This window comes from Centropristis striata, chromosome 10 (assembly GCF_030273125.1).
Source record: "Centropristis striata isolate RG_2023a ecotype Rhode Island chromosome 10, C.striata_1.0, whole genome shotgun sequence".
NCBI classification, from domain to species: domain Eukaryota; kingdom Metazoa; phylum Chordata; class Actinopteri; order Perciformes; family Serranidae; genus Centropristis; species Centropristis striata.
Genome location: NC_081526.1, coordinates 35,347,935 through 35,374,170, shown reverse-complemented (window position 1 = coordinate 35,374,170; position 26,236 = coordinate 35,347,935). Strand labels below are relative to the sequence as shown.

The window sequence follows — 26,236 nt, the reverse complement described above, 5'->3', positions numbered from 1 at the left end:
TGATCGGCTGGCTGTGTGTGTGTGTGTGTGTGTGTGTGTGTGTGTGTGTGTGTGTGTGTGTGTGTGTGATGAAACACAGCAGGACTGCAGGCAGTGAAGCATAAAGGACCGTTTATTGTACCCAGTACAGATTATCATAAAGTCAGCAGTGTAAGAAACACATTGTGAAGGGGGGGGGGGGGGGGGGGGGGGACTGAAGCCTATACAAGTGCAGACCATCCCCGAGTACACACACACACACACACCGTCTCGTCCAGGCCTCTTACAGAGACAGTCTGCAGGAGTAGCATCATCAGGATCCAGACGGGGTTTTAAAATGTCTATCAGAGGCAGAACTATACAGCTTTTACATTAAAATCAAAACAAATGCAGCCTTATAGCAAAAATATATACTTTATATATCATCGCCCCCCATTCAGAAACATACATAATGAACACAAAAACAAAAAAATAAAATGCAGAGAATATCACAAATATCTTGTTTGTCCAGAGACAGTAAAGCGATATGTTAGTGGGCTGATGAGACCATGCAGAGAGACGTCTCCCACGCGTCACCGGCAGAGAAAAGAGTCCAAAAAGACGGAGTTAAACCGTCTTTTTATCGTTTTTTTTAAGGTTTGCATGCAACATCCTGATGCTCCGGCCAAGCTGGTGCATCAGCAGCACACCGCCAAGGAAACAGTAAACCGAAACACAAAATAAAACCAAAAAGGTGACCTTTTATCATACAGTTTTATCAACTCTGGGAAAATATGTACTCGAGTTATGTTATCCCTTTTGAAATGGAGGAGACGGAGATGATGAGGAGTGTAAGTGTAGTCTCTAAAGGGAAGCGGATACAATCTCTTACAGAACGATTAAAGAACATTTACACACGAAAGAGAGCAGCCCGAAGTACAGCGACGGCCCAGACACCTGAGAGCTCTGGGTCAACGGAAACTGGTAGAACAGCTGGCATATTTAATAAAAAACATCTATCTACAGAAAACAAACTGATCTGTGGCTTCAGAATATGTTGTTTTTTTTTTAATATCAATCCGTTATTTTTGCAAATTAAAGCCCTTTTTCACGGATCGTTGTTCAGATGCGGTGACATGAAAATGGGGCGACCCAAAAAAGGCAACTATAGAATATAGTGCTGCATTTAATAATATCTCTTTAGATTGTTTTACTCTGTTGGTTACTTGATTGTTTTTTTAGTTTTTTTTTAAGAAAAGCAGATTGTCACAAAATCAGATATGCAACAACTCTTTGCAGTCTGGTAGAAAGTGGGCGGGGCTTGGCTTGGCGGGGCGGGGAGTCAGTCAGGGTCTTTAAAGATGGCGCCTCGCTTTGTTTGGTCTCTGAAGCAACAGCAGCCCTGTGCAGTCCAGTCCTCCTCCCTGGATCCACCACCTCCCTCTCTCTCTTCCTCCCTTTCTCTCTCTCTTGCTGTTGCAGGCTTTGCCCTCTTAGCTTTGGGAGCGTTCAGAGTTTTCTGAAGGTTTTTGAGCAGGAGAGGAAACGGCGAAGGAGCAGTGCACGCTGTCCTCCTTCCAAGTAGCTCCGCAGCTCCAGCTCTGGTTTTTTTTTTTAAGAGTGGGCGACTTTGGGAGTGTTTTGCGTGTAACGTGTTGTTGTTGTGCGTCGTTAGTAGCCGTAGCCGTCGGGGAAGGGCAGCCCGGCGACGCACTGCTCGCCGGCGTCCAGCAGGTACGGGGCGGCGTCCTCGTAGTGCGTGAGGGGCACGGTGTCGTCGTCCAGCCCCGGCAGGTTGTCCGGGTCCACCTTCAGGTTGGGCCGCTGGTTGTCGGGGAAGGCCATGGAGAAGAGGGCCTCGGGGTCGCACACAAACTTGTACACGTACCGCTCGCCAGCCACCTGAGGAGAGAGACGACACACACGGTTAAACTCACAGCACCAACGGAGACGTTTCAGGTTTCTACTGGAACATTTCTACAGGCTTTAATGTGGAAAAAAAACACTTTATTCTTCTCATTCTGTCCATCTGAAACACTCTGTTTTAGTGCCTGTCTCTTTAAGAAGCCCGGCCTGCTCTGATTGGTCTCTTCTTCTACCTTCATATGCAGTCATGGAAAAAATTATTAGACCATTGTTTTCTTCAATTTTAATACCTGGTACAACTAAAGGTATTATTATATGTTATCATTGTGTGTCCATTTAATTTAATTTAGGAGCTGATATCTAGACATTTTCCAAGATTTTCCTGATTATGGCCATGTTAAATGTCTAGATATCAGCTCCTAAATTAATCTCTTATCAGCTATATTTGTTGTTATCATTATAATTGTCCGAACAAATGTACCTTTAGTTGTACCAGGCATTAAAATGAACAAGAAATTGAGGAAAACAATGGTCCAATATTTTTTTCCATGACTGTATGTTATAGTTATGACATCCAATTTATTATTAAATTTAGGGGGACTAGATCATGGAATTCCTTTTCTCATCTGGCAAAGAACTCCACCTCTATAAAATGTTTCAAAAGATTTCTAAAAGCCCAATTAACTGCTGTTTGAAATTCTAATTCACACACAAATACACTTTTATATCATGTTCATAGTTTGGTTTTTATATTGCGATTTTTGTTTTTGTAATTATAACTTGTTGTTGATGTACTAGGTTCTAGGCTCTAGAAAAAGGGGGGGCCTAAGAAAGCCCACCAATGAGAGAAGGAGAAAAAGGAAGATCATAAAGCATAAAATCTCTTCACCTTTGCAAGAATAAAACTCTGAATTAATCTCCTGCTACTTTCTGCCTTTATCAATTTTTGAGTCTTAGAGTTTGGAGCAGATTTTGCTGCGTATCTTGTTGGCAGGTTGGGAGGCTCTCTGTACCCAATGCACTTATTATAAGTCGCTTTGGACAAAAGTGTCAGCTAAATGACATGTAAGGTAATGTAATTAAATCTTTTTTTTTTTTTTTGTAACTTATTTTTTATTCATTTTTTCCTTTCAACAATTACAGTGTCAGGGCACATCATACATACATGGCCATACACTCATTCTTATATCAATGTCCTTATTGTTCAGTGACAATGGTGGCGTCCTCTTCTCATCTTCTGTAATCAGTCCATTTTTCACATTTATCCTCAAATTGTGACTCTTGTAGTCTCAATTTATGAGTGATTTTCTCCATTACAAGAATCTCTAATTAAATCATTTTTAATTAAATTTAAATATTTTTTGTTAGGTTTTGCTAAGCATGATTTTGAAAGCAAACAACTGGAAATAGAGTTGAATAATGTACGAATTTAAATCTATTGTACTAAGATAAAGTTATTAAAACAGGCTCCTCTGCACCTTCTACTGGAATGTGGACAAAGGAATTGATGGACTGTCTAGCTCTGGAGAGACTAACATACATTGTAAAAAAGAAAGAAAAAGACTTTACTCATTTGTGGAGACCTTTTATGGACTTTTTGGAAACTCAAAACCTTGGATTGTGATTAATTGTATTATTTTTATTATTGTTATTACATGTATTTAATTTTCTTTTTCTTTACTTTATTAGACATTGTTTCTTTGTCTGTTTGTTCTTGTATTTATTCATTTATTTTCTATTTTATTTCTGTCAGATGGGGGGGGGTGTTCATGTTTAAACTTATGTGAAAATCCCAATAAAAATATGTCTAAAAAAAAGAAAAAAAAAAAGAAAAACAGGCTCCTCTGGTATTTGGGGCTTTGAAGCGGCCTAATTTGCCGCTAGAGCAGCAGGTGGAGGGAGAGGAAGGAAAAGGGTGAACGTGCCTTTACCTTCTGCATGATGCCCTTCTCGTAGTAGTAGCGCAGCGAGCGGCTCAGCTTGTCGTAGTTCATGGCGGGGCGGTTCTTCTGGATGCCCCAGCGCCGAGCCACCTGACGAACAAACACAAACACAAACAGAGTTACTTTAACCTGCAGAGAGTCAACATGCAGCGACATAAAGGAGGAGGAGGAGGAGAGGAGGACTGACCTCCTCGGGCTCGATCAGTTTGAACTCCATGCCGCGGCCGGTCCAGGCGATGAAGTGTCCGTTGGCCGGGTCGTCCAGTAACGTGACCAGGAACTGCCACAGCTGCAGGGAGCCGCGGCGCTGGTAGGGGGGGCCGTCACGGTACACAGAGGGCTCCTGCTTCACTTTACCTGAGAGAGAGAGAGAGAGGGAGAGGGAGGAACAGAGAGGAGGCAACAGGAGAAAAGAGGAGAAAGTGTCAGTCAGCTTGTGCCGACACATTCGTGCCAGATGGCGACTGTGAAGTTGTGCTCATTATGCAGCGAGCTGCTGAGGAGCAGAATCACACAGCTCCACGGAGACCATGGAGCTTTTAAAACTGATATTCATTTTTGGAGTGAAAGATTTCTTGATAACTAATTTTTTTATATGGATTGTGCATCAATATGACCTTGTAAAGTTACTCAGATATTTTTTTTACCACAGAGATTTTATTTTTCAAAGGCAAGATACTAAAATGTCAGAAATCTGAGTATTTAGTTACAAAAAACAGTTCACTTTAACATTAAATATATTGTTTTGGCACAGTTTAGACTTTAGCAAACTCCAAAACTTTATTTTTTTATTAAATCAGCGTTGTAAACATCAAATATTGATTTGATTATTATTGATATTATTGTTATTAATCTTATTTTATTTGTTATTGTCATTTATAGTGATATTGAGTATTTCTGGATCTTGTGTTTGTGTTGAGTTGTTGGTACTGTTCTTACCTTCTAACCTCTCTGGGACCACGCAGGTGTCGTCAAAGTACAGCTGAGTGTCTCTGTCGAAGGAGAAACCTGCAGAGAGACGAGGGGAGAGCGTGAGGAACGTGCTGCACAGCAGACAGAGCAGACAGAGCGTGGGAACCACAGGCTTTGGATCTGTCAACGTGATTCAGCAGCCAGCAGAGCGCCGAGGCCGGGCGCCGTCCCAACAGACCTGCTGCTGCTGCAGCTGCACGACGTGCTACAGTCACTGTTCTACCTCTGATAGTTGTAATAAGAATAATAATGATAATAATAAGGAAACTGTGTTTATAAAACACTGTTCTTCTTAGAAAGGAAGTAAGGTCTGAGGGAGCACGTTAACAGAAAACAGGATAAAATAAGTTATTGGCCATCTCTGCCCAATATGCACAATTTTTTTTTTTTACTGAGAATTTTGATTTTAATAGATAGACAAATGACAGCATATCGCAGTGAAGAGAACGTGTTATTATTATTTTTATGATTAATCTATATATTTTTTATATTATATTTCTATAGTATATTTTTTAATTAATTATTGTAACTAGAATTATCTTATTTATTTAGTTAATAATAATCTTCTTCTTCTTCTTATTATTATTATTATAATATAATAACACTTCAAAATATTTTTTATTATTATTTTTAGGTTTAATTTATATATATTTTTATATTAAATTTCTATATTATACTTTTTGTATGATAATCATATAATGATCTTATTGATTTTGATAATAATAATAATAATAATAATAATAATAATAATATGTATTATTATTCATATTTTTTATAATATAACACTTTAAAAAACATTTTTAATTTATCATTATTTTTTCAATAACATTTAATTTTTTATTTATTTATTTTACATTTAATTCTCTGGTGGTTGGGGAAGGATGTCATTTTAAATAGCATTAAATGTTTAAAAGTCTTTGTATGATGTACAAGTGTTTTCAAGAGTGTGTTGACAGAAATAAAAAAAATAAAAAATAATATATAAAACAAAATGAGCAGGGAGGAATAATAAAAGATGTCCAAATGTTTTTTTCTGTTGAATAACAGATTTGAGAAGGGATGGAACAGAGTATAAAGATGTTCTGGAGGCTGGGGGTCACACACAGTTGGACTTCACTGATTTAATTAGTGAGACAATAAAAAGAATGAACTTACTTTCATGGTTATTCTGGTAGAAGCTCCCCGCTCTCCCAAACGATGACTGACAGTTAGGCACTTCTGTAAACAAGAAGAGGAGGAGGAGAGTAAATTTAGACCAGAGACGTCCTCACTGTCACATCAAGTGTGTAAAGCATCAAAATCCACCTCACAGCTGACAGATACACACAGCTTTGATCCTTATCTGCACCATATTATATCAGAGACACTCGGCCTATAGGATAAATATACAGCGAGGGGATCAGAGCTGCAGCAGCTGGGCTGAAAAAGACACACAGTGGACAGTGAGAGGACACTGAGCAGCTCGCAGCGTCCCCCGCATTTCCACAGAGCCTCTAAACCAGATTAGCACTGTGGTCGCTGTATTAAATCTCAATGACAATCGAGTTAGGCCAGTCGTCCCCCCGAGGGGTCAAATCCTGCCTCCGTTTGTCTCTGCAGAGTGTCCCAACCCCCCCTCCCCACCCCCGTCCCCCTCCATTATTCTGTTTCCTGTCTGCTGATAAGACAACCAGAGATCAATCTGGAGCAAGTGTTTCCTCAAGTCTCTGTCTCCTCTTGTCCTCACTTAAGGACAGAGTCTGCAGGAAGTCGTCATTTAAAACAAACAGGAGTCGAAGAAAACTTTGGCCATCTCTTTCCTGTCCAATGACCTGATCTTTTTTACTTTTTTTTTTTTTTTTTTTTCCTCCATAGCACCAACATTTTTTATACTGTATATTCATATTTATTCTGCACTGGAATTCTACTCCTAAATACATACTCCTTCTTTAGACACTTTATATTTTATTGTATTTTTATATTTTATTGCTTGAAGTATGCCTAGATTGTTCTTTTTATTTAATTGTCATTGTCTCTGTGTGTAATGCTGCTGCTACACTGTAATTTCCCAGCTTGGGATAAATAAAGTCTATCTATCTATCTATCTATCTATCTATCTATCTATCTATCTATTGTCTTTTTTATCTCCAACTCTGTTTTGGAGTGAGCTTTTATTACTATTTTATTCTATTGTTTTACTGTTTTTAGTATTTTATTGTTGTTTTATTGTTGTTTATAAAACACCGTTCTTCTTAGAAAGGAAGTAAGGTCTGAGGGAGCACGGACATATAAAATAAGTTATCGGGTATCTCTGCCCAATATGCAGTTTTTTTTTTTTTTTTTTTACTGAGAATTTTGATTTTAATAGATAGACAAATGACAGCATATTGCAGTGGAGAGAACGGGTTATTATTATCATTTTTATGATTAATCTATATATTTTTTATATTATATTTCTATAGTATATTTTTTAATTAATTATTGTAACTAGAATTATCTTATTTATCTAGTTAATAATAATCTTATTATTATTATTATTATATAATAATTTTATTATTGTTATAACTCTACTACTAACTCTGTTTTGGATTGAGCTTTTATTACTATTTTATTTTATTGTTTTACTGTTTTTAGTATTTTATTGTTTTTCCATTGTTTTTATTTATACCTATTTGTGTATGATGTATTCTATTTTAATAACTGTACAGCACTTTGGTCAACTGAGGTTGTTTTTTAAATGTGCTCTATAAATAAACTTTGACTTGACTTGATAATGCATGGATCTAAATATTGGTGTTCTCTCTGCAGAAACATCTTCATCAGCGTCTGTAGAGAGCAGTGCTGTGGTGACAACATGTCCAATGTCTGTTTGCGGAAGATTAATAAAAGAACATAAGAAGCTAAGATCCACAAAAGATTTCTGGATTCTTTGTCAGCTTTTGTTGCCATGGAACAAAAGTTAAATATATAAGTAATATATACTCCTTATAATTCTCAGTGCTGAATTATGTCTCGAAGGTTGTGTTTTGGCATTGACATCATTCTTTACACACATTTAGTGATAAATTTAACTATTTTTGACATCTAGAGAATCAACAAAAATGTTAAAAACTACCTCAAGAATCCCACATTCAGACACCAAGACCTCGAGGAACAGCAGAGAAAAATCCATGCTGTGATTACAATAACTTTTGACATTTAGGAGAAATCAATATTTTCTAACCCTTATTGTGAATCTAGTGTCTCAGTCATCCATCCTCTGAATGCTCCAAGTCTCTAGTTTGTGGTTGTAAAGTTTCATGAGGCTGTGATTATTGAAAATTGGGCTCATTGAATCCACAAGAGTCTCAGCTTTCCAGTCAGACCCGATTTATGCAGCTCACAGACGGTTTAGGGATCCCAGGATGCAAAAGATTCACATACAAGAGGACACAATAACACATTTCACTGCAGGAGAAACACTGTTTGCATAAAGTGGGCATGTGAAAGGGTCAGGGGTCTGTGAACTATGCGGCTGACAGATTTTCATTCAGAAATGAGAAAAACAGAAGAAGAAATGTTCTGATGAACATTTAGAAATAGGGAAAATTATTGTTTTAGCAATAAATAATGAGCAGTTTCACTCATTTCCTACTCGATTTATGCAGCTCACAGACTGTTTAGGGACCAAAGTATGCAGAAATATTCACATAAAGTAGGACAAAATAACTAATTTTACTGCATAAAGTGGGCATGTCTGTTAAGAGGAGACTTGTGGGTACCCACAGAACACATTTCATTCACATATCTTGAGGTCAGAGGTGAAGATACCCCTTTGAAAACTCTTATTTGGGCTCATTGAATCCACAAGAGTCTCAGCTTTCCAGTCAGACCCGATTTATGCAGCTCACAGACTGTTTAGGGACCCCAGGATGCACAAAGATTTGCATACAAGAGGACAAAATAGCACATTTTACTGGAGGAGAAACGCTGTTTCTTGCCCCAAACTGAACTTTAACTGAATTTCAGACCCGATTTATGCAGCTCACAGGCTGTTTTGGGGGTTTAGGAATCACAGGATGCACAAAGATTCACATGCAACAGGACACAACAACACATTTTACTGGAGGAGAAACATAATGTATGATAAAGCATGGATTTATATTATATATTATGCTTTCTATCCACATAAAAAATCTTTATCAGCATCTTCAGAGAGCGGCTCTGTGGTGACAATATGTTGTGTGTGTGGTGAACATGCACCCAGAGATCCTGGGCCTGTGTGACGTCAGCATTTAAAGGCCATAAGAGGCTAAGAGGATTTGTCATTACATCACCGCGGCCAGCCGGTCAGCCACCAGGCAGAGGAGGAATGAGTAAACGAGTGAGCGAGAGAAGATTAAAAAAAAAAAGAAAAAAAGAAAAAGTTTCAGGGAAAGAGGATGTGAATGCATGAGAGCGGGGACAACAGCTGGGTGTGTGGGCGTTGGGATCAAACAATGCAGCGACGTGTTTGATTTAAAAGCAGCCGAGTAAACAGCAGCTCAGGCGCCGCTCAGACTCCTGTGGACGCTGGAAAAACCAAGACTTTCCGTGCTCTTAACAATCAACCTGCTGCAGATTAGCGCGTCCTCCGAGGGCGCTGGCCCAGATCTATTCCAGGTAGGCTCAGTGAGCAGCTCCTGCACCTGGCTGGGTGACCCATTTACTTCTTGCCCTTGGAGGCTTAAGGCTGAGCTAAAAGTCCCACTTTTACTTTGCTGGCGTGACTCTGGAGGAATGATGCAGATTAGGCTTTGAGAGAGAGAGTGTGTGTGTCGGTGTGTGCGTGTGTGTGTGTGAATGAGCACCTGTGTGCCCAGGCCTCTGCTACTGCATGCTAAAACTCACAGGCGTGTGTCAGCGCCAAGAACAAACATGGCGAGGCAAATTCCTCGCCCTCTGCTCGCTCTACTCTCCTCCCCGTGCAGAGCAAGGTTATTATAGTTAACGAAAACTAACGAAATAACGAAAACTAGAATTGAAAAAACATTTTCGTTAACTGAAATAAAAATAAAAACTAGAGTTTTTAAAAAAACGATAACTAACTGAAACTGTATTGTGTGGTTACAAAACGAACTAAAACTAACTAAAATTATAGTGAAAATGTCCTTAGTTTTCGTTTTTGTCAACTTTTTTCATTCATAATTCAGTGTTTCGATTTGAACATGCAACACTGGGATGTCTACACTCGAACCATAATTCAAAACACCCAGAACTGTAAGAGTTAATAACCTTATTGGGGCTGAGATGATAAACCAAAGGAAATGAAGGCGACATTTATTATGACCTCTTTGAATCTGGCACCCAACGTATAGCCCATTACAAAAAAAACTAAAACTAACACTAAAACTAATAAAAACTCAACTAAAACTAAGCATTTTCAAAAAATAAAAACTTAACTAAAACTAGAAAATTCACTCTAAAAACTAACTAAAACTAACTGAATTTGAAGACAAAAATTCACAACGAAATTAAAACTAAAACTAATGAAAAATCCAAAACTATTATAACCTTGGTACAGAGAAAGCTCTGCGGGGACGTCCACAGAGGTAATGGACTCTGATCGGGTTATTTGATGAACTCGTCTTCACTCACCAGAATCGAAGCAGTAGTCGCGAGGCTCCTGCTTGATGGCCATGGGGTGGAAGGCGGCCTGCTGGCGCGGCGGGCCCGGGGGCGGAGCCGGCAGGCCCATGGTGGGGACGCCCTGCTCCATGTAGCGCGGGTCGATGAGCTCCTGTTTGAAGCCCTGCGGCGGCACGGCTACCAGCGGCTCCGACAGCTGGCGGTGGTACGGCGGCCGGCCATCGCGGGGCAGATTACTGCTGCTGGTGGTGCTGCTGCTGGGGGGCAGGAACGGGGGGCAGCCCTGGCTCTCAGACGGCGGGAAAGGTAGACATGGCTCCGACATCTGCCGCTGGAACCTGGAGGTGGAGGGGAAAGAGTCTTAGTTTTCGAATCAGACCCGATTTATGCAGCTCAGAGGACACAATAACACATTTTACTGCACGTTTTTTCGCCTAAAACTGCATTTAATCAACATAACATGGGCATGTCTGTAAAGAGGAGAGTCATGGGGACTCATAGAACCTATTTTCATTTAGAAATCTTGATGCCAGAGGTCAGAGGGGCCCTTTGAAAATGAACATTTGGGCTCATTGAATCCACAAGAGTCTCAGCTTTCCAGTCAGACCCAAAAACTGATCTTTATTGCAATATCTGATGCACTAATTATTATTGCACTATACCTTGATTGTTTGTTTTTACTCTTCCTGTAAGTCGCTTTGGATAAAAGCGTCTGCTAAATGACTAAATGTAAATGTAATCTTGATGTCAGTGGTCAAGGATCCTCTTTAAAAATCGCCATGTCAGTATTTCCTTGGCCAAAATTTAGCTAAATTTTGGCGGCTTGTTTCAGCTCCTTCCCCACAAGATATCCTGACATGTTTGGTACCAATGGATTCCTCAGACCTTCTACAATTTTTTTTTTCTTTACTGTTGGGGTGGTATAAGTGGATTCTGATCAGCCTAGGTTAGGTCTTTTAGTTTCATATGATACCAGTATCTCTACTGTGTCTTTATAACGCCTAGTAGTAGGGGTGGGCGATATGGCCCTAAAAGAATATCACGATATTGCAAGCATTTTTTGCGATAACGATATTCTTGAAGATATTAGGAGATACCTAAAAAGATATAGAAAATGTATAAATAAATAAAAATCTAAAATGTAGTGTGAAGTGCAAATCTCAACAGTCTCAACAAAATACAAAAAAATTACTCTCGACTCTTGAGTATAAGCAAATAATAAAAATAACCATTTAGGGGTTCCGGGGGCATATTTTAATGACATTTTGTAAAGGAGAATAAAGGTTCTTGTATGTTTTATTTAAGGCTTCTTATTTTGACAGTCTTCTTGTAATTTCTGTGGCGGATTCTCTTAACACACTGTGCTCTTATTTTGAAAGCTGCATGTGTTTAGCGACAGGAGGTAAGTAGCTTTTTGTGATTAAAACAACTTTAACCACTTCATCAAGAAGTAGGAATGTTGCCAATATCATGATATGCATTTTTTTTAACCATAAAAAAAAAAAATCGATATTATCGTGAACGATACGATATGGCACACCCCTACCTAGTAGTCTTTTATTTTGCCTTAAATATTTCAAATAAATCCCCAAAAAAGCCTGCATTAATTCCAGTAAAGACAGATTAAAAAAAAAAAAGGTTGGCGCGGGCGCTCACCTGTGCTCAGGTGTGAAGTTGTTGGCATCCTGGTTGATGGGGGCGCAGGGCACGGCGAAGGGCGGGCTGTGGCTGTGGAGCGGTGGGAGTGCTGGCTGGTTGGGGGAGCCGGCGCTCGCCGTGATCTGCTGCTGCTGGACGTGCACCGGACGCGGCCCCGGGGTGGGGTTGGCTACATGGGGGTGAGGAGGGGGCGGAGTCTGCTCGCTCAGCGGGTGTGTTCCTGCTGCGCTGGCGGGGCCGCAGGGAGAGACCGGCGTGGAGGGGGGGGGTTAATGGCTTGAACCCGGGGGTGGGCTTCCTGTCACAGGCACTGTGGGCAGAGACCACACGTCAACACTCAGAGGAACAGGGCTCGGCCTGTCTCCATGGTTACTATATCCACTTATCGTTCAACATATAAAAATGGACACAATGTTTTTTTCTGCACTTATATATTGTTGTTTACATGTGTGACTTTTTGTGTTTTTTTGTGTCGTGTTTAAAGGAAAGGTGCAAATGTTTGACAGGCAGTAAGAAATGGCGAAAAAAAACAATATTTCCCAAGCAGCTGTTTCTACAGGTGCATCTCAATAAATTAGAATATCAAAGAAGAGTTTATTTATGTCAGTAATTCAATTCAAAAAGTGGAAACAACACATTATATAGATCCATTACACACAGAATAAAACATTTCGTGTCTTAATTTGTTTAATTTCTTCTAATTATAATGATATTAAGTGTTATATTACAAAAGACCAATTTGTAAAAAGTATGTTTAATATGGAAATGTTGGCCTCTGAAAAGTATGTCCATCTATATGACTCAATACTTGGTTGGGGCTGTTTGACTTGAACTACTGGAAATGGACTTTCCCATCATATTCTAATGTATTGTTATTTTAATAATAAAATGATAGAAAACATTATGTTTATCTCATTGCAATGTTTTGTTAACAGAGCCTGAAAGTCTAATTTATTGTTTTGGTTGTAGTTTTATTTATCTAGGATATTTTAATATTTCTTTTCCACATTTCAATTCCAATGTTTGATATTCTTGAGATTTAAAAATGTATTGCTGTGGAAAAGGATGGACTTATTATTTATGCTCTTATATCGTTATAATACATATTTTTGTATACTTTTTATATTTTTCTCCCATTTATTGTTTTTCATTTATCGCTTATTTGTAGGACACCTTTGTTACTTATAATGAAATTGTGAAGCATTGGACAAACCAGAGATGGATGTATTTTTGACATACTGTCTGCTTCACAACAAAAATATTTGAAACATATATCGTTATAAAACTAAAACAACATCGATACGACGATACTATCCTTTATCCTGATAGTTTCTGGGAAAATCTGTGGTCCTAAACCATGTGATGTGGTGCGAGGCCTGCAGAGCCACGTACCTGTAGCTGTAAAGGCACTTCTCTCCGTAGGGCATGGGACTCCTGTCCTGGCGGCAGGGAGAAAACTCTTTTGAGGGCGTCAGCTCTCGTTTGATCTTGGCTGGTGGCGGGCCATGAAACATCACTGGAGACAAACAGGAAAAAGATGTGAGTGCGCTGGATAAACTCCAGATATCACCTAATTGAAGCCATAAACAGAAGTGCAGCAGTTATCTTAACCACATTTAGACTTGATGGATAAATGGACGACTGGCCAGCGTCTGTGTATTGCCTCGATTGACAGAGACACTTAGCAGCAATTTATCATCCGCCCTAATGATGCTCCGCTCTCAGGACCAGCGTCTCCGCTAGGTAGCACCACACCAACTGTCTGTACACACAGAAGCTATCAAACTCCTCGTCTGATTCCCATTAGGGCCGCTCCAATACCAATAGCCATGAATCAGTGTGGCTGTAATCTAATGGCGCTGAATGATTTTCTTCTCCCGTGCTGTAACCATTAGACAGCGGCTGCAGCTCTCTGTATCGGCTGCAGTTTCCGGGGCGCCACATAATAGCCCGGCAGAAACTGGATCCCCTGGCACAGAGGGGCGAGCGGGGGCCACATAAATCAGCAGCGCTGATGGAGCGAGCAGAGCTACAATGGGCACGTGAGCAACGCTGAGAAACCTAATGGAGAGAACGAGAGTACTCGCGAACACAGAGACAGAGAGAGAGAGAGAGAGAGAGAGAGAGAGAGAGAGAGAGAGAGAGAGAGAGAGAGAGAGAGAAGAGTAACTAATGAGGAGATTAGGCGTCTTTTCTGACTCTGGACTGGAGACAAACAAAAAGCGGTACAAACACATGGTTTTCACAAGGTACAGGGAGGAAGAAGGGCTTTGACAACCGGGTGTTTTCATAAATTATAAATTATTCATGTATTTGTTTATGTAATCTATTTCTCTTCAAAAAAAAATTGTATTTTTTTTTTTTTGTAAATATGTATTATTTAAATATGTGTTTAGGGGAAAAAAAGAAAAAAAAAGTGTTAATTGAGTAGTGGAGAAGGTTTAAATAAGCATATGCTTCATCCTACTCCTTTTCGGACATGTTGCGTTCACATTACAGCGTTTGTTTTGACCATTGCTATTTTTTGTTTTGTTTTGATTATTCTCATTGGATGTATTTGTTTTTGTGTTTACTTTGTTGTGTTACTCGCACATGTTCGAAATAAAAAGCTGAGCTGAACTGAACTGAAACTGAGAGCTGCTCTGAGCTCAAACAGGAGCAACACAAGCACAGTTTGTTGCAGCCTTCGTCATCACATCTAAACTGTTTCTATGAATTCATTCAAATTAAAGTTTAGAGAATGATTTGATGGATTATTTAATGCTCTCAGAGACGAGAAGAAAAAAAAACTCTTCTCTTCTCTATGAACAGCAGAATGAGCTAAAAGATCAGATATCCTGGAACAATATTTACATATGAAAAGCATTTTTTCCCAAACTTCCTAGACGGTTTGAACCCTGAATAAACCAGCTGAGCCTGGGAAATGATGCTTCGTCTCATGTGATGTCCGACTGACTGCAGCTCGTATCGCAAAATCTGGTTTTGGTGAATAGGTAACTTGTGTGAGAGAGAGAGAGAGAGACTGCAGCCTGGCAACACACGCTACTGGAAAAACACACACACACACCGCAAACTGACAGCACAAGGTCAAGGACAGCAGCTCATCCAGAGAGCTGACTGTATACAGTACACACACACACACACACACACACACACACACACACACACACACACACACACACACACACACACACACACACACACACACACACACACACACACACACACACACACACACACACACACACACACACACACACACACACACACACACACACACACACACACACACACACACACACACACACACACACACACGAAAACAAGATATTGAAGAAAAAATGGTCTAATAGTTTTTTCCATGACTGTATATGCAAATTCAAGAATATTCCCAACCTTGAAAACACTTCAGACTTTGTATGAACCATAATAATAATAATAATAATAATAATAATAATAATGCATTTTATTTACCATGGCCTTACAAGACCTTACAGTCTTGTAAAGGCTGCACGATTTGGAAAAAATATCAAATTGCATAATTCTGACTTTGACTTTAATCTTAATTGTTATTGAAAAAACATAAATGTGTGATAAAAACACACATGTGGATCACATGTTGCAGCAGCAGCGGCCGGTTTGCAGCTCGCTGCACCACATTAACCACGACTCTGACAGCAACCACACCCTGTCTCCACCTCCCACGCATCAGACCAAAACATAAACTCAGAGAGACGGAGTAGAGGAGGAGGAGGGGGAGGGAGTCATAAAATGCTCCGCTGGGCATAATTCAAACGTATCCCTGGCTGCAGAGCCAAACAGGAGGCTGAAGAGGAGAAGTTTAAGGGTGCTGGCAGGTTTTTTAAGGGATGTGAGCTCTGAGGCAGGCAGGCAGGCCCGATCCACTGGAATCTAGCCCAGTTCAGCAGCAGGGCCTGAGTGCGGGAAAGTGTGAAATCAGATTAGGAGCTTGGCTCATGTGATGCCCCATGCCAATCGGCTGATTAAACTCAAAATGGAGGAGAGAGAGAGAGAGAGAGAGAGAGAGAGAGAGAGAGGAGCCGTTCCCAGAGCTGTGTTTTAAAGACGGAGAAACAGTGTTTGAATGTGTGATAAAAGGAGGCGACCTGGACTCCTGGTTGGTCAGGGACAGGAGCTTGTAAAAGGAACAGAGCTTTCTCTAAAGAAGCTGAAAATATCTGATGCAATCCGCATAAAACTGCTTCATTCTCAACCCTCTGCGGTTTGAATCTCTGCCCAAATCGGGCCGAGCTAAGACATCCTAATCACGATTGGGTTTTCACAAGATATGAAAAATAACTGAAATCAGATACTCACAGCTATCCGACTGGAAATCTGGGACAAACTGTTCGTCATCAGGCACCTGGGCTGTGAGGGAAGAGGAGAGACACGACCATGTGAGAAAACACGCCAACAATATCCTGCATGTGCCCCAAAAACACGGACAAAAAGAGAGAAAAATAAGGGGATAGAAACTGGTTGGAAACCTAAAAGGAAAAGGGGGAGAAAGCTGCTTTTAGCTACCAAAAAATGGTTCTTGGTTAGCAGTTTCTGGTGCAGGGGACTTTAATATTCTTGCTCTGATTCATGCAAAAACAGCAATATTCCACATTCCCAAGTTCATCTTTTTCACTGCAAATGATTTGTTTCTTACAAAGATTTTTTTTTAAAACTTAAATTTAGAAGTGTTAGATAACTTATCTTGAGTTATTTTCCTATTTTAAGTGTTCAACATGCTTATTTCTAGATTTAACAATCAAGAAATCTTGTCAAGTGAAATTATCTGTCCATGCAGAAATATAATTTCCCTCAGATTTACTGTTTTTAGACACCCCTTTTTTGCAACATACCACCATTTAGAAAATAAAGAAATAAGAGGGAAAAAAAGTAAAACAAAAGGAATATTCTGCAGTGTTGCAAAGAGGCAAAGCTGCATTAAAAACACTGGAAGACGTGCAAATAAATAAAAATATTCTAAAAATAAACTCACCTTCTGCGATCCAGATCTCCTGCAGCTGACTGAGATCTTGGAAGAGCTCTGAAAAGTAAAAAACAACGTGTTAAAACATGTTGCTGCTGCAGCTAAATGAACACACCTGCACAGGTTTTATCATTTAGCAGCGTTACCTTCTGTGTCCTGGGCGAGCTCTGTGTCCACAAACTTCCTTTTCCTGTCACTCAGAGGCCTGCTGCTGTGAGACGCTTCCTCCACGTGAGACTTGTGCTGTTGGAGGAGAAGAGGAGAGGTCAGAGCGTCACCAGGAGTCTGAGTGTCATCAATGTACAGAGATGTATGATGTGATGTCCACTTACGCTGGGTGGGACCATAAAAGGGACCTGCTGGTCATAGAATCCGTCCATGTTATCTGGGTGACTGGGGGGCTCCAGTATTAGGGGGGAGGGGGAGGTGTTCGCTTTAAAGCGACAGCGCCCGGGTCACTGAGGGTCACTGCAACACACACACACACACACACTGAGGTTGAACAGAAAGAAACACAAGCCATTTACACACCGTGAAAGCCTTTATCGTCAAAAAATCAAATGCAATTACAATTTTTTTTAATTATTTAGTTCCTTCACACACACAGCAACCAATGTGTGTGGCAAATTTGTAGCTATTCCTAATAACTTTGTCGGTTTGGTCTGATTTTAGGCGGCAAGGGATTTTTTTTCATCCATATTTTTTGTAAAGCACTTTGTGTTACATTTCTATGTATGAAAAGCGCTATATAAATAAAGTTTGATTTGATTTGATGCTGGGACAGTTTTGTTGGTTCATATGAGTGAATGCGAAGCTAAAATAACATTTTTCAGGACGTACAGTCATGGAAAATGTTATTAGACCACCCTTTTCCTTCAATTTCTTGTTCATTTTAATGCCTGGTACAACTAAAGGTACATTTGTTTGGACAAATATAATGAAAGCAACAAGAATAGCTGATAAGAGTTTAATTTAAGAGCTGATATCTAGACATTTTCCATGGTTTTCTTGATAATAACCAAAATAAAACCATGGACAATGGATAGATATCAGTAAGAAATTGAAGAAAACAATGGTCTGATATTTTTTTCCATGATTGTATATGCAAATTCAAGAATATTCCTAACCTTGAAAATACTTCAGACTTTGTATGAACCATGAAAATGTTCATAAATCACAATATTTTCCAATAATTTTCCTTATTGACTGTATAAAGGTGGACACAGTTATTAGTTTTTTGTTATATGTGCTTGGTTATTTTCAGGTCATACTGTTTTCTGGTCTTAATATTTGCATGTTTTTGGTTAGTTTTTGTCTGTTTGTCAGCAGGATTGTGGACTACTGGTCTGGTTTTTATGAAACTCTATGCGTGGGGGCAGTACAGGCCGAGGAAGAACCTGTTACATTTTGGAGCAGATCCACAAATAATTTTTCACTTTTATTGTGCGATACAAAGCACGGCCTTGGTGATAGTTGACCCTCTCTGAGCAGCCCTACAGTCTTGTAAAGGCTGCACGATCTGGAACATTATTTCTATTGGAAATATTTATAAATGGTGTGATTCTGGGACTTCTCTGCAGCACAACAACACTTCTTTCTGCCTCTAACTAACATTGTGCCTGCTGTGAACATTGCACTCATCCATATGCAGATTAATTGTGCAGCCTTGGTGTTTATATATCAGCACAACTGGTCCTCTGAATCATATCATACCCCGTCCTTCCAGCCCGTTATTTAACCACCAAACAGCTCTGTGAGCGAGCCGTGCAGAGAGAGAGAGAGAGAGAGGCAGCACAATGTAAACACACAGTCCTGATGGAGCGCATGTAATACAGTTATATAAGCCACGCTCGCTGGCCATCTGTGGGCACCACTTTCCACTATAATCTGCTCTGAGATGCTGAGTAAAAACACATAGAAAGAGTCTTTAGAGTCTGTGACTCGGCCTACAACAAAAAGCCTCCCAAACAAGATAGAGCAGCCCAGTCACAGAGCTTATTAGCGTCTTACTGAGGCTTTGACTGGGTGAAAGTGCTGATGTATAACTCAAACTCCCAGATCTCCTGTGGACTAGATCAGTCAGACACACTAAAAGTTCCCTCTAAACAACAGTAAGCCACTAGCTCTGCCCTCTGCTCTCACATCTCCCTCAGCAGAGTGATATGACTCACTGCTCCAGCTCCTCTTAATGGATGACGAATACAGGGTCGCTGCTGGGCAATAATTACAGGCGCCAAGCACATATTACACTTACAGCATCAGGACTCACTGTACTCGTCTTCATGCGGAGCGTATGATCTGATCGCACGGGAGGAGGAAGTTATTAACATTTAATTAGCTCTAATGTGACATGGAGAAAAACAATCAGAGTTCAACTGCACTACATGAGGCAAAAAAAAGTTGCTTTTTCAAATAAAATTACACGATTGACCTACTAACATGACAGCAGCATAAGCTATTAAAATTAAGTTGAACCACAGAAGTTCATTTTCTCCCCAAAAAAATAATAAGATAATATTTTTCCCCTAAATCAAGCAGAAAACATCATTCTTTCTCACCCCTTCTAATGAGAGTATGTACATAGAAATATTTCCATTTAAGAAAACCTTTTATATTTTTCTTTTTCTCCTTCATGTCGTTTGCTACATTTATTCTATTGTTTATATGTGAGGGTTTTTTTTAAGTGAAGATTATATTATATAAACAAAATAAAACACATAGAGCAAGGCAGACATTTTAAACAGTTACAAAAATATGCAGCGCCAGGGGTTTATGTTGGTTTAGCAAAGATTGATAAAGAATCAGTAAAATCATAAAAAAAAAAAAAATAAAATAGTAGTATATTTATGCATTTATGATGATATACTCAAATGGATTCAGTAAATATGTTAAATTTAGAGTACAGAATTACAGTTTTTATAGCTGTTTGGTTGCAGGAGTTAGACAGCGTTTTAAAGTAAAGTTCTAATTGTTTTTTGAAGGTTTTATATGCGAGTTTTTGCTTTGGCAACATGTTTGATCTACAGCGTCATGCCAATAAAGCCATTTGATACGGTCCCTAAACGCACCATAAAGTTTACCACCACAGCAGGCTTATAATTGTCCCCACAGCTCCGCAGCCATAGCCGAATAACTAAAAAATAAGCTGAAAAACTTGTGCACTGAATAATTCAGTCCAACTTTCATCCACTACGCGGAAATGACAGAATTGGGAACTTTTCGAGTGAAGTTCTGTGTTGTGATCCGAGGCTCCGGAGGGGGGGCCGCTCGGGACAAACACCACCCGACACCCCCTTGCCCTGCCTGCCGCCTCCCCCCCTCAACTACTCCTCCTCCTCCTCCCTCTCCACCTCCACTCCGCCCTTCCCCCACCCATTCCTCCCTTGTTTTTCTCAATGAAGTGAAACTCGACCCGTGTGGAAACAGGGGAAAGAAAAAAATGGCCCGTCCATTCATAAAAAAAAATCACAAACATTCGCCTAACCGCGCGGATAAGCCAAACTACATAAACCAGAAGCCACATTTATTACATTTGGGATTAAATACAACATTCGGCGCATATTTCAAACAGATACGAGCGTGAGTAAAATGGTTGACAAAGTAAATATCTTTAAATAAGATGGCGTTGCGCTCCTTGCTTGGTTTAAGGGAGCGTTAGAAAAATATCGAACCACAGCGGAGCTCCGTGAAAACAAGTTTTCGGGGAAATAAACACCACAGCTTACCTTGTCCGTGTGTATAGACGTCCTCTATAACGGGAAAAATGCGGTATTAATATCCACAAACACAAAAACAGCGTGTCGGTAGTCGTGTATTTGTCTGCGCACCGATAAACTAATGTGCCTCCTTCGACTCACAAAACTTGACTGAGCTTTTCGTTAATGGCCCGGTCGGTTTTCCCCTGGGCACGAGCGGCACGCAGAGACGCGCGCTGATTGGCTGCTAGATTCTGTCCGTTAGGGCTGGCAGCCAATCGCGCGGCCGCAGCTCATGAATTATGCAGGAGGTCCGGTTTGGCCAATCACAGCCCGGCAGTGGACTATTTTTATGAATGGCTGGATTTCATTCACATTTTTTTTCGAGCGTCAATGCCAAGATGTGTTTTTTAAAGGGCCAGCTGCAATGGAAATGTACTGCTGACTCTCTCTGCACTAATGACACATTATTACACTGTGGGAACACACTGACCCGTGCAGTTGACTCTTTACACACTGTATTATATAAATGTAAAGTTATTTTAACAGTAATCCATTTAAAGTGAATGATAGAAATAAATGGACGACGGAAAATGTAAAAATTATAAATAGCATCTGCGCTTAAACCCTAAAAGTTGGCTTAAAACAAACCATCTGCCATTCAACCTGGTCTCTACTAGTCTGCCTGCCTTTTTATTATTTATAGTTATTGTATGTAGTATTTCTGAGTATGTTTATCAATATTTTTTATCCTTTACTTATAATAGGGTCCTTCTTAATTCATATATGCAGTCTTGATATGATGAGTGCAGTTTGACTGTCACTTTACAAACTTGATTGATGCATATCCCTTATGTCTTCTATACATTCTACCTACAGTATTTGGGGTATGAATAAGTATTCTTGAGATAATATTTCTATGTAATAGATGTTTTGGGGCTTTTATGATTGTGAGAAGTGTCAGTTAAAGTTAATTGATAGTTTTATCATTTTTATTTATGCCCTTCTATGGCCTGTGGATGGCAAAAAAAGTCTTTGCTGTTTTGCATTAGTCGCCTGCCTTTAGTGGGGGAATGTAACTAAGTACATTTACTCAAAGAGTATACTTAAGTTAAATTTTGAGGTATACCCGATTTATGCAACTCACCAGTATGAGCCCGGTATGCATAAATATTCACATGCAATAGGACAAAATAACACATTTTACTGCATGAGAAAAACTGCATGATTTTGCCTAAAACTGCATGTTATCAGCATAAAGTGGGCATGTCTTTCAATTCATTCAGATATCTTAAGGTTAGAGGTCAGCATTGGAGCATTATTCCACCTCCTTCCTGAAAAGACACCATGACATGGTCATTACCTCACATCTGCTAGTTTCATGGTAGTTATACATGAAATATATACTCACTGTAGTTTTAAAATATAAACCCACTACAGCCTCTGAGAGAAAAAAGGGTCCAAAAGTGCCTCTAAACGCTGAGGGGATATAGAATGATCAGAAAAACTCACTTTTTGTTTGAAAATGTCTTCAGATTTGTGCTGAGGCAAGCCAAGAGAACAGCTCCACCAAAAGAAATTAAACATTTCAGTTGTGGGCACAAATTGGCTAATAGTGTCATTTGTTTAATAAGTGAAAAAGTGATGATAAGATGAATAAAATCTGTTAGTCACAGCAATAAAGTCATCTGGTGTAGACATTAATTGATCACGAAGGATAGTAATTAACTCTCTGATTCTTTTTATGATTGCCTTTTTCACATTTTTAGAAAATTATTTTACTGCTCATTCACTATTTTCTGCATATTAGATTTTCCAACATGAATGTCTGGAGCTTTATTTCGCCCCCGACTGATAAAATATCGACACAGTTGGTATAGTAAGATTCCTGAGGACTTCTAGAGTCACATAAAACCACTATCAGTGAAGAGATGAAAACAAGTCAAGTCAAGTCAAGTCAAACTTTATTTATAGAGCACATTTAACCCTATAAAGCCAAGTGTATCATATTTGATACACAATTTTTTGAGACCTCTAAATCATCAGTGTGATTTTTTGTTTTCTTGAAAAACCTGATGTATACATGTGTTGAAGAAAAAAATATATAAACACCAGATGTAGCCCAAATAATTTGCAGGTTCCACTGGTGGATCCATCATTGCAGCATGAAAACTTCCTATCAGCAGATGTATGATGTTGTCTTATTTGGAAAAAAATTTTTTGTGTATGTTTGAGAACATTTTTAAAAGGAAAGTCAAAGTTTAATTGGTTAAAAATATTTTAAGGTTGCACGAAAAGACCCGGTGTATCAAATATGATGCAAATTAGAATTCATAAATGCAAATTGATATTGATTTTTTTTGTTTGTTTGTTTGGTTAGCAGGTTCAATAAACATAAATAGAATTTTCTGGCAATTGTTTCATGGTTCAGGCTTTATAGGGTTAAAATAACCGGGGTTGACCAAAGTGCTGTACAGATATCACAGTTGCAGGAAATACGGTAAAAACTAAAATACTTAAATACATAAACACAGTGCAACAATAGAATAAAATAAATTAAAAATGTAAATAAAATTTTGTTTTTGCAAGATGTCCACTTAAACTTGATTAAAAGCCAGGGAGAAAAAGGAGGATTTAAAAACCTCAAAATAACAAAAACTGTTATTTAATTGTAATGAAGTTGAAAATGAAAGTCGATAGTGGTCCGTCACAAAGCAGTGAGAGAAAATAAGATATCATGACTTGTGTGTGCTGAAGGAGCGGCTGCTGAAGGTCAGAGGTCGTGAATAAATAACCTTGGTGATTATCACCTCTGCACACCAAATAAAGAATCCCTCATATAAAGCGTGCAGCTGCTGTGAAAACTATATAATCCCTGTTAGATCCCTGCAGAGACTATGAGGCAATAATAGCAGAAAAGACAAACACACGTAGTTGTGACAAGCGTTTGGAGGTCCGAGGCCAAAGGCAAACAGCTCGTCTTTCACCGCGTGAGCTCCGCTCGACGACGCATCGCTGGGAAAATGTGGAGGTGAGAGGGCTTAAAAATACCCGCCGTCCAATTGAATTGTACATGAAGCATTAAATAACAGAGGACAGATCTGAACAGCCTGCAGGGCCGCTGGATGCTGCACCTCTTCGCTGCTGCGGATGTGGTGGGTGGTCACTTGGAGGCGTGTGGAGAGCGAGCACATTGTGTTGCTGTTCTTACTCTTTCCTTAAATAAATGTGCCATATGCAGAGGGTGACATGCTGCTTGTATACATACCCCCCCCCCCCCCCCCCCCCCCCCTCTTTCTCTGGATGGCTGTGAGTGGGAGTCCTGAAGTCAGGGTGAGATTTAAAGCGCTAATTTCCTGTTCCCTCGAAGACTTCTACTGTAGGTTAGTGTGACACTGACATAACGGCTAGGTCAGCAGAGCCGCGATGTGGGCTAATCCTGGTGCTGAAAGTGTCTCAGTGAGCCAGGTGAGGAGGACAAAGACACTACGGCTTCTGATCCTGAGCCAGGATCCAGCTTCAGGAGGTCACAGCCGCTCATTTTATACACTGAGCTCAAGTTTCACTCACTATCATCGTCACACATGAAGAAAATTGGGCTCATTGAATCCACAAGAGTCTCAGCTTTCCAGTCAGACCCGATTTATGCAGCTCACAGACTGTTTAGGGACCCCAGGATGCACAAAGATTCACATACAAGAGGACAAAATAGCACATTTTACTGGAGGAGAAACACTGTTTCTTGCCCCAAACTGAACTGGAACTGAATTTGCATAAAGTGGGCATGTTTGTGTAAAGTGACTCATTGGTACCCACAGAACCCATTTTACACTGAGCTCAAGTGTCACTGCAAAGAAATGCTACTATGGGGACTGACATTATCACACATGAAGAAAACTGGACTCATTGAATCCACAAGAGTCTCAGCTTTACACTCAGACCCGATTTATGCAGCTCACAGACTGTTTAGGGACCACATGATGCAGAAATATTCACATATAATAGGCCAAATAACATGTTTAATGCATTTTTTTTTGCCTTTAACTGCATGTAATCAGCATAAAGTGGGCATGTCTGAAAAGAGGAGAGTCATGGGTACCCGTAAAACCAATTTTCAATCAGATACATTATGTTCAAGGGACCCCTTTTGGGACTAACATCATCACAGATGAAGAAAATTGGGCTCATTGAATCCACAAGAGTCTCAGCTTTCCAGTCAGACCCGATTTATGCAGCTCACAGACTGTTTAGGGACCCCAGGAAGCACAAAGATTCACATACAACAGGACAAAATAACACATTTAAATGTATGTTATCATCATGACTCCTGGGGACACATAGAACCAGTTTTTTTTTCAGATATTTTGGGGTCAGAGGTCAAGGGAGTCTCAGCTTTCTAGCCATGGGTTGAAAAAAAGCAAAGCTCTGAAATTAGATTTATATTTTAGACATTCTTTACAAAAACAAGAATAATGTGTACTTAATTAATAAGAAACATTTTAAATCTTCTATATTTCATGACTATTTAAACCAACAATAACATTATTTTATTTAAATCCCAGAGAAACCTAATTTTATGATGTTAAAAAAATATATTTTTAACACCCTTATTCAAGCATTTTCACAGTTTTGCTAATAGAAAAAAATGTGTTTAAGGAGAAATATAATCTTCTATCTTTACGAAAGCAAGAAAACTTGTATTTAACATTTAAATGATCTATAATGACTAACAACAAAGGAAATTAGAGGAAATAAAAAAAAAATCTTATTATTTTATCCTATTAGCTCTAAACTCTTTCCAAAAATGTGTGTTTAATCTATAAAAATGTTGTCAATCATCTATTTAATAACAGTTGAAACCAACAATAACATTGTTTTATTTCTGACCGCTGTAAATTGTTTGGACAAAGAACAAATCAGGTTTCTGCTTCACATCCTGTATTTTAGCTTTTAGCCTACTTTAGCTTTAAAAGTCAGTTTTGTCTCATTAAGTGTGAACCCTGAAACAGAGACAGCTGATCGGTGAATTAAAACAGAACAAAGAGAACATTTTACATCTCTTAATTTATTATTTCCTGCCGTTTGTTGAATTTCTGCCCTTTAAACCTCTGCTGATCTCCCGGCCTGCAGCATCTCACCGTACAGACGCAGAGGAAGACGGAGAAAAAGAGAAAAATGTCAAAAGAAGAAAAAGGAGGCATTGAATGAAGAATGGGAGAGAGACAAGAGGGAGATAATAAAAGAAAGCATGGTTATACAACGGGGAGCTGAGCAGAGTGCCTTTGGCGAGGCTTCTTGAGTACGGCTGCTAAGATAACAAGGCAGGAATTATCTCCCAAAGTGCTATTAATAGCAGGCAAGTCACATCTTGTCCCTCAGAGAGAGAGAGCATCCTACGCCCAGAGGCACCACTCTCCGTTTTTACTCTTTTTGAAAATGTGCATTTTGACAGACATTTGAAGCCGGGACGGACTGATTATAAAGCTCCGTCTCTTATTTCAGCTGCGAAAAGACAAAAGGACGGTTCACCGAAGGGCTAAAAACACTGAAAATGA

The 26,236-nt window shown here is 39.5% G+C and overlaps 1 protein-coding gene across 1 annotated transcript; it reads right to left on the bottom strand.

The window, feature by feature from the left end:
* Window positions 1-450: 450 nt before the first annotated feature.
* etv5a (ETS variant transcription factor 5a) lies at window positions 451-20,851 on the bottom strand. Its single transcript, XM_059343359.1, is given in 14 exon segments — window positions 451-1,860; window positions 3,756-3,857; window positions 3,955-4,124; window positions 4,707-4,775; window positions 5,895-5,957; window positions 10,335-10,663; window positions 11,982-12,250; window positions 12,252-12,294; window positions 13,377-13,500; window positions 16,323-16,373; window positions 16,996-17,043; window positions 17,133-17,229; window positions 17,319-17,454; window positions 20,712-20,851. Coding segments are annotated over 13 exon segments (1,644 nt in total). The 5' UTR covers window positions 17,367-17,454; window positions 20,712-20,851; the 3' UTR covers window positions 451-1,629.
* Between the last annotated feature and the right edge of the window lie 5,385 nt (window positions 20,852-26,236).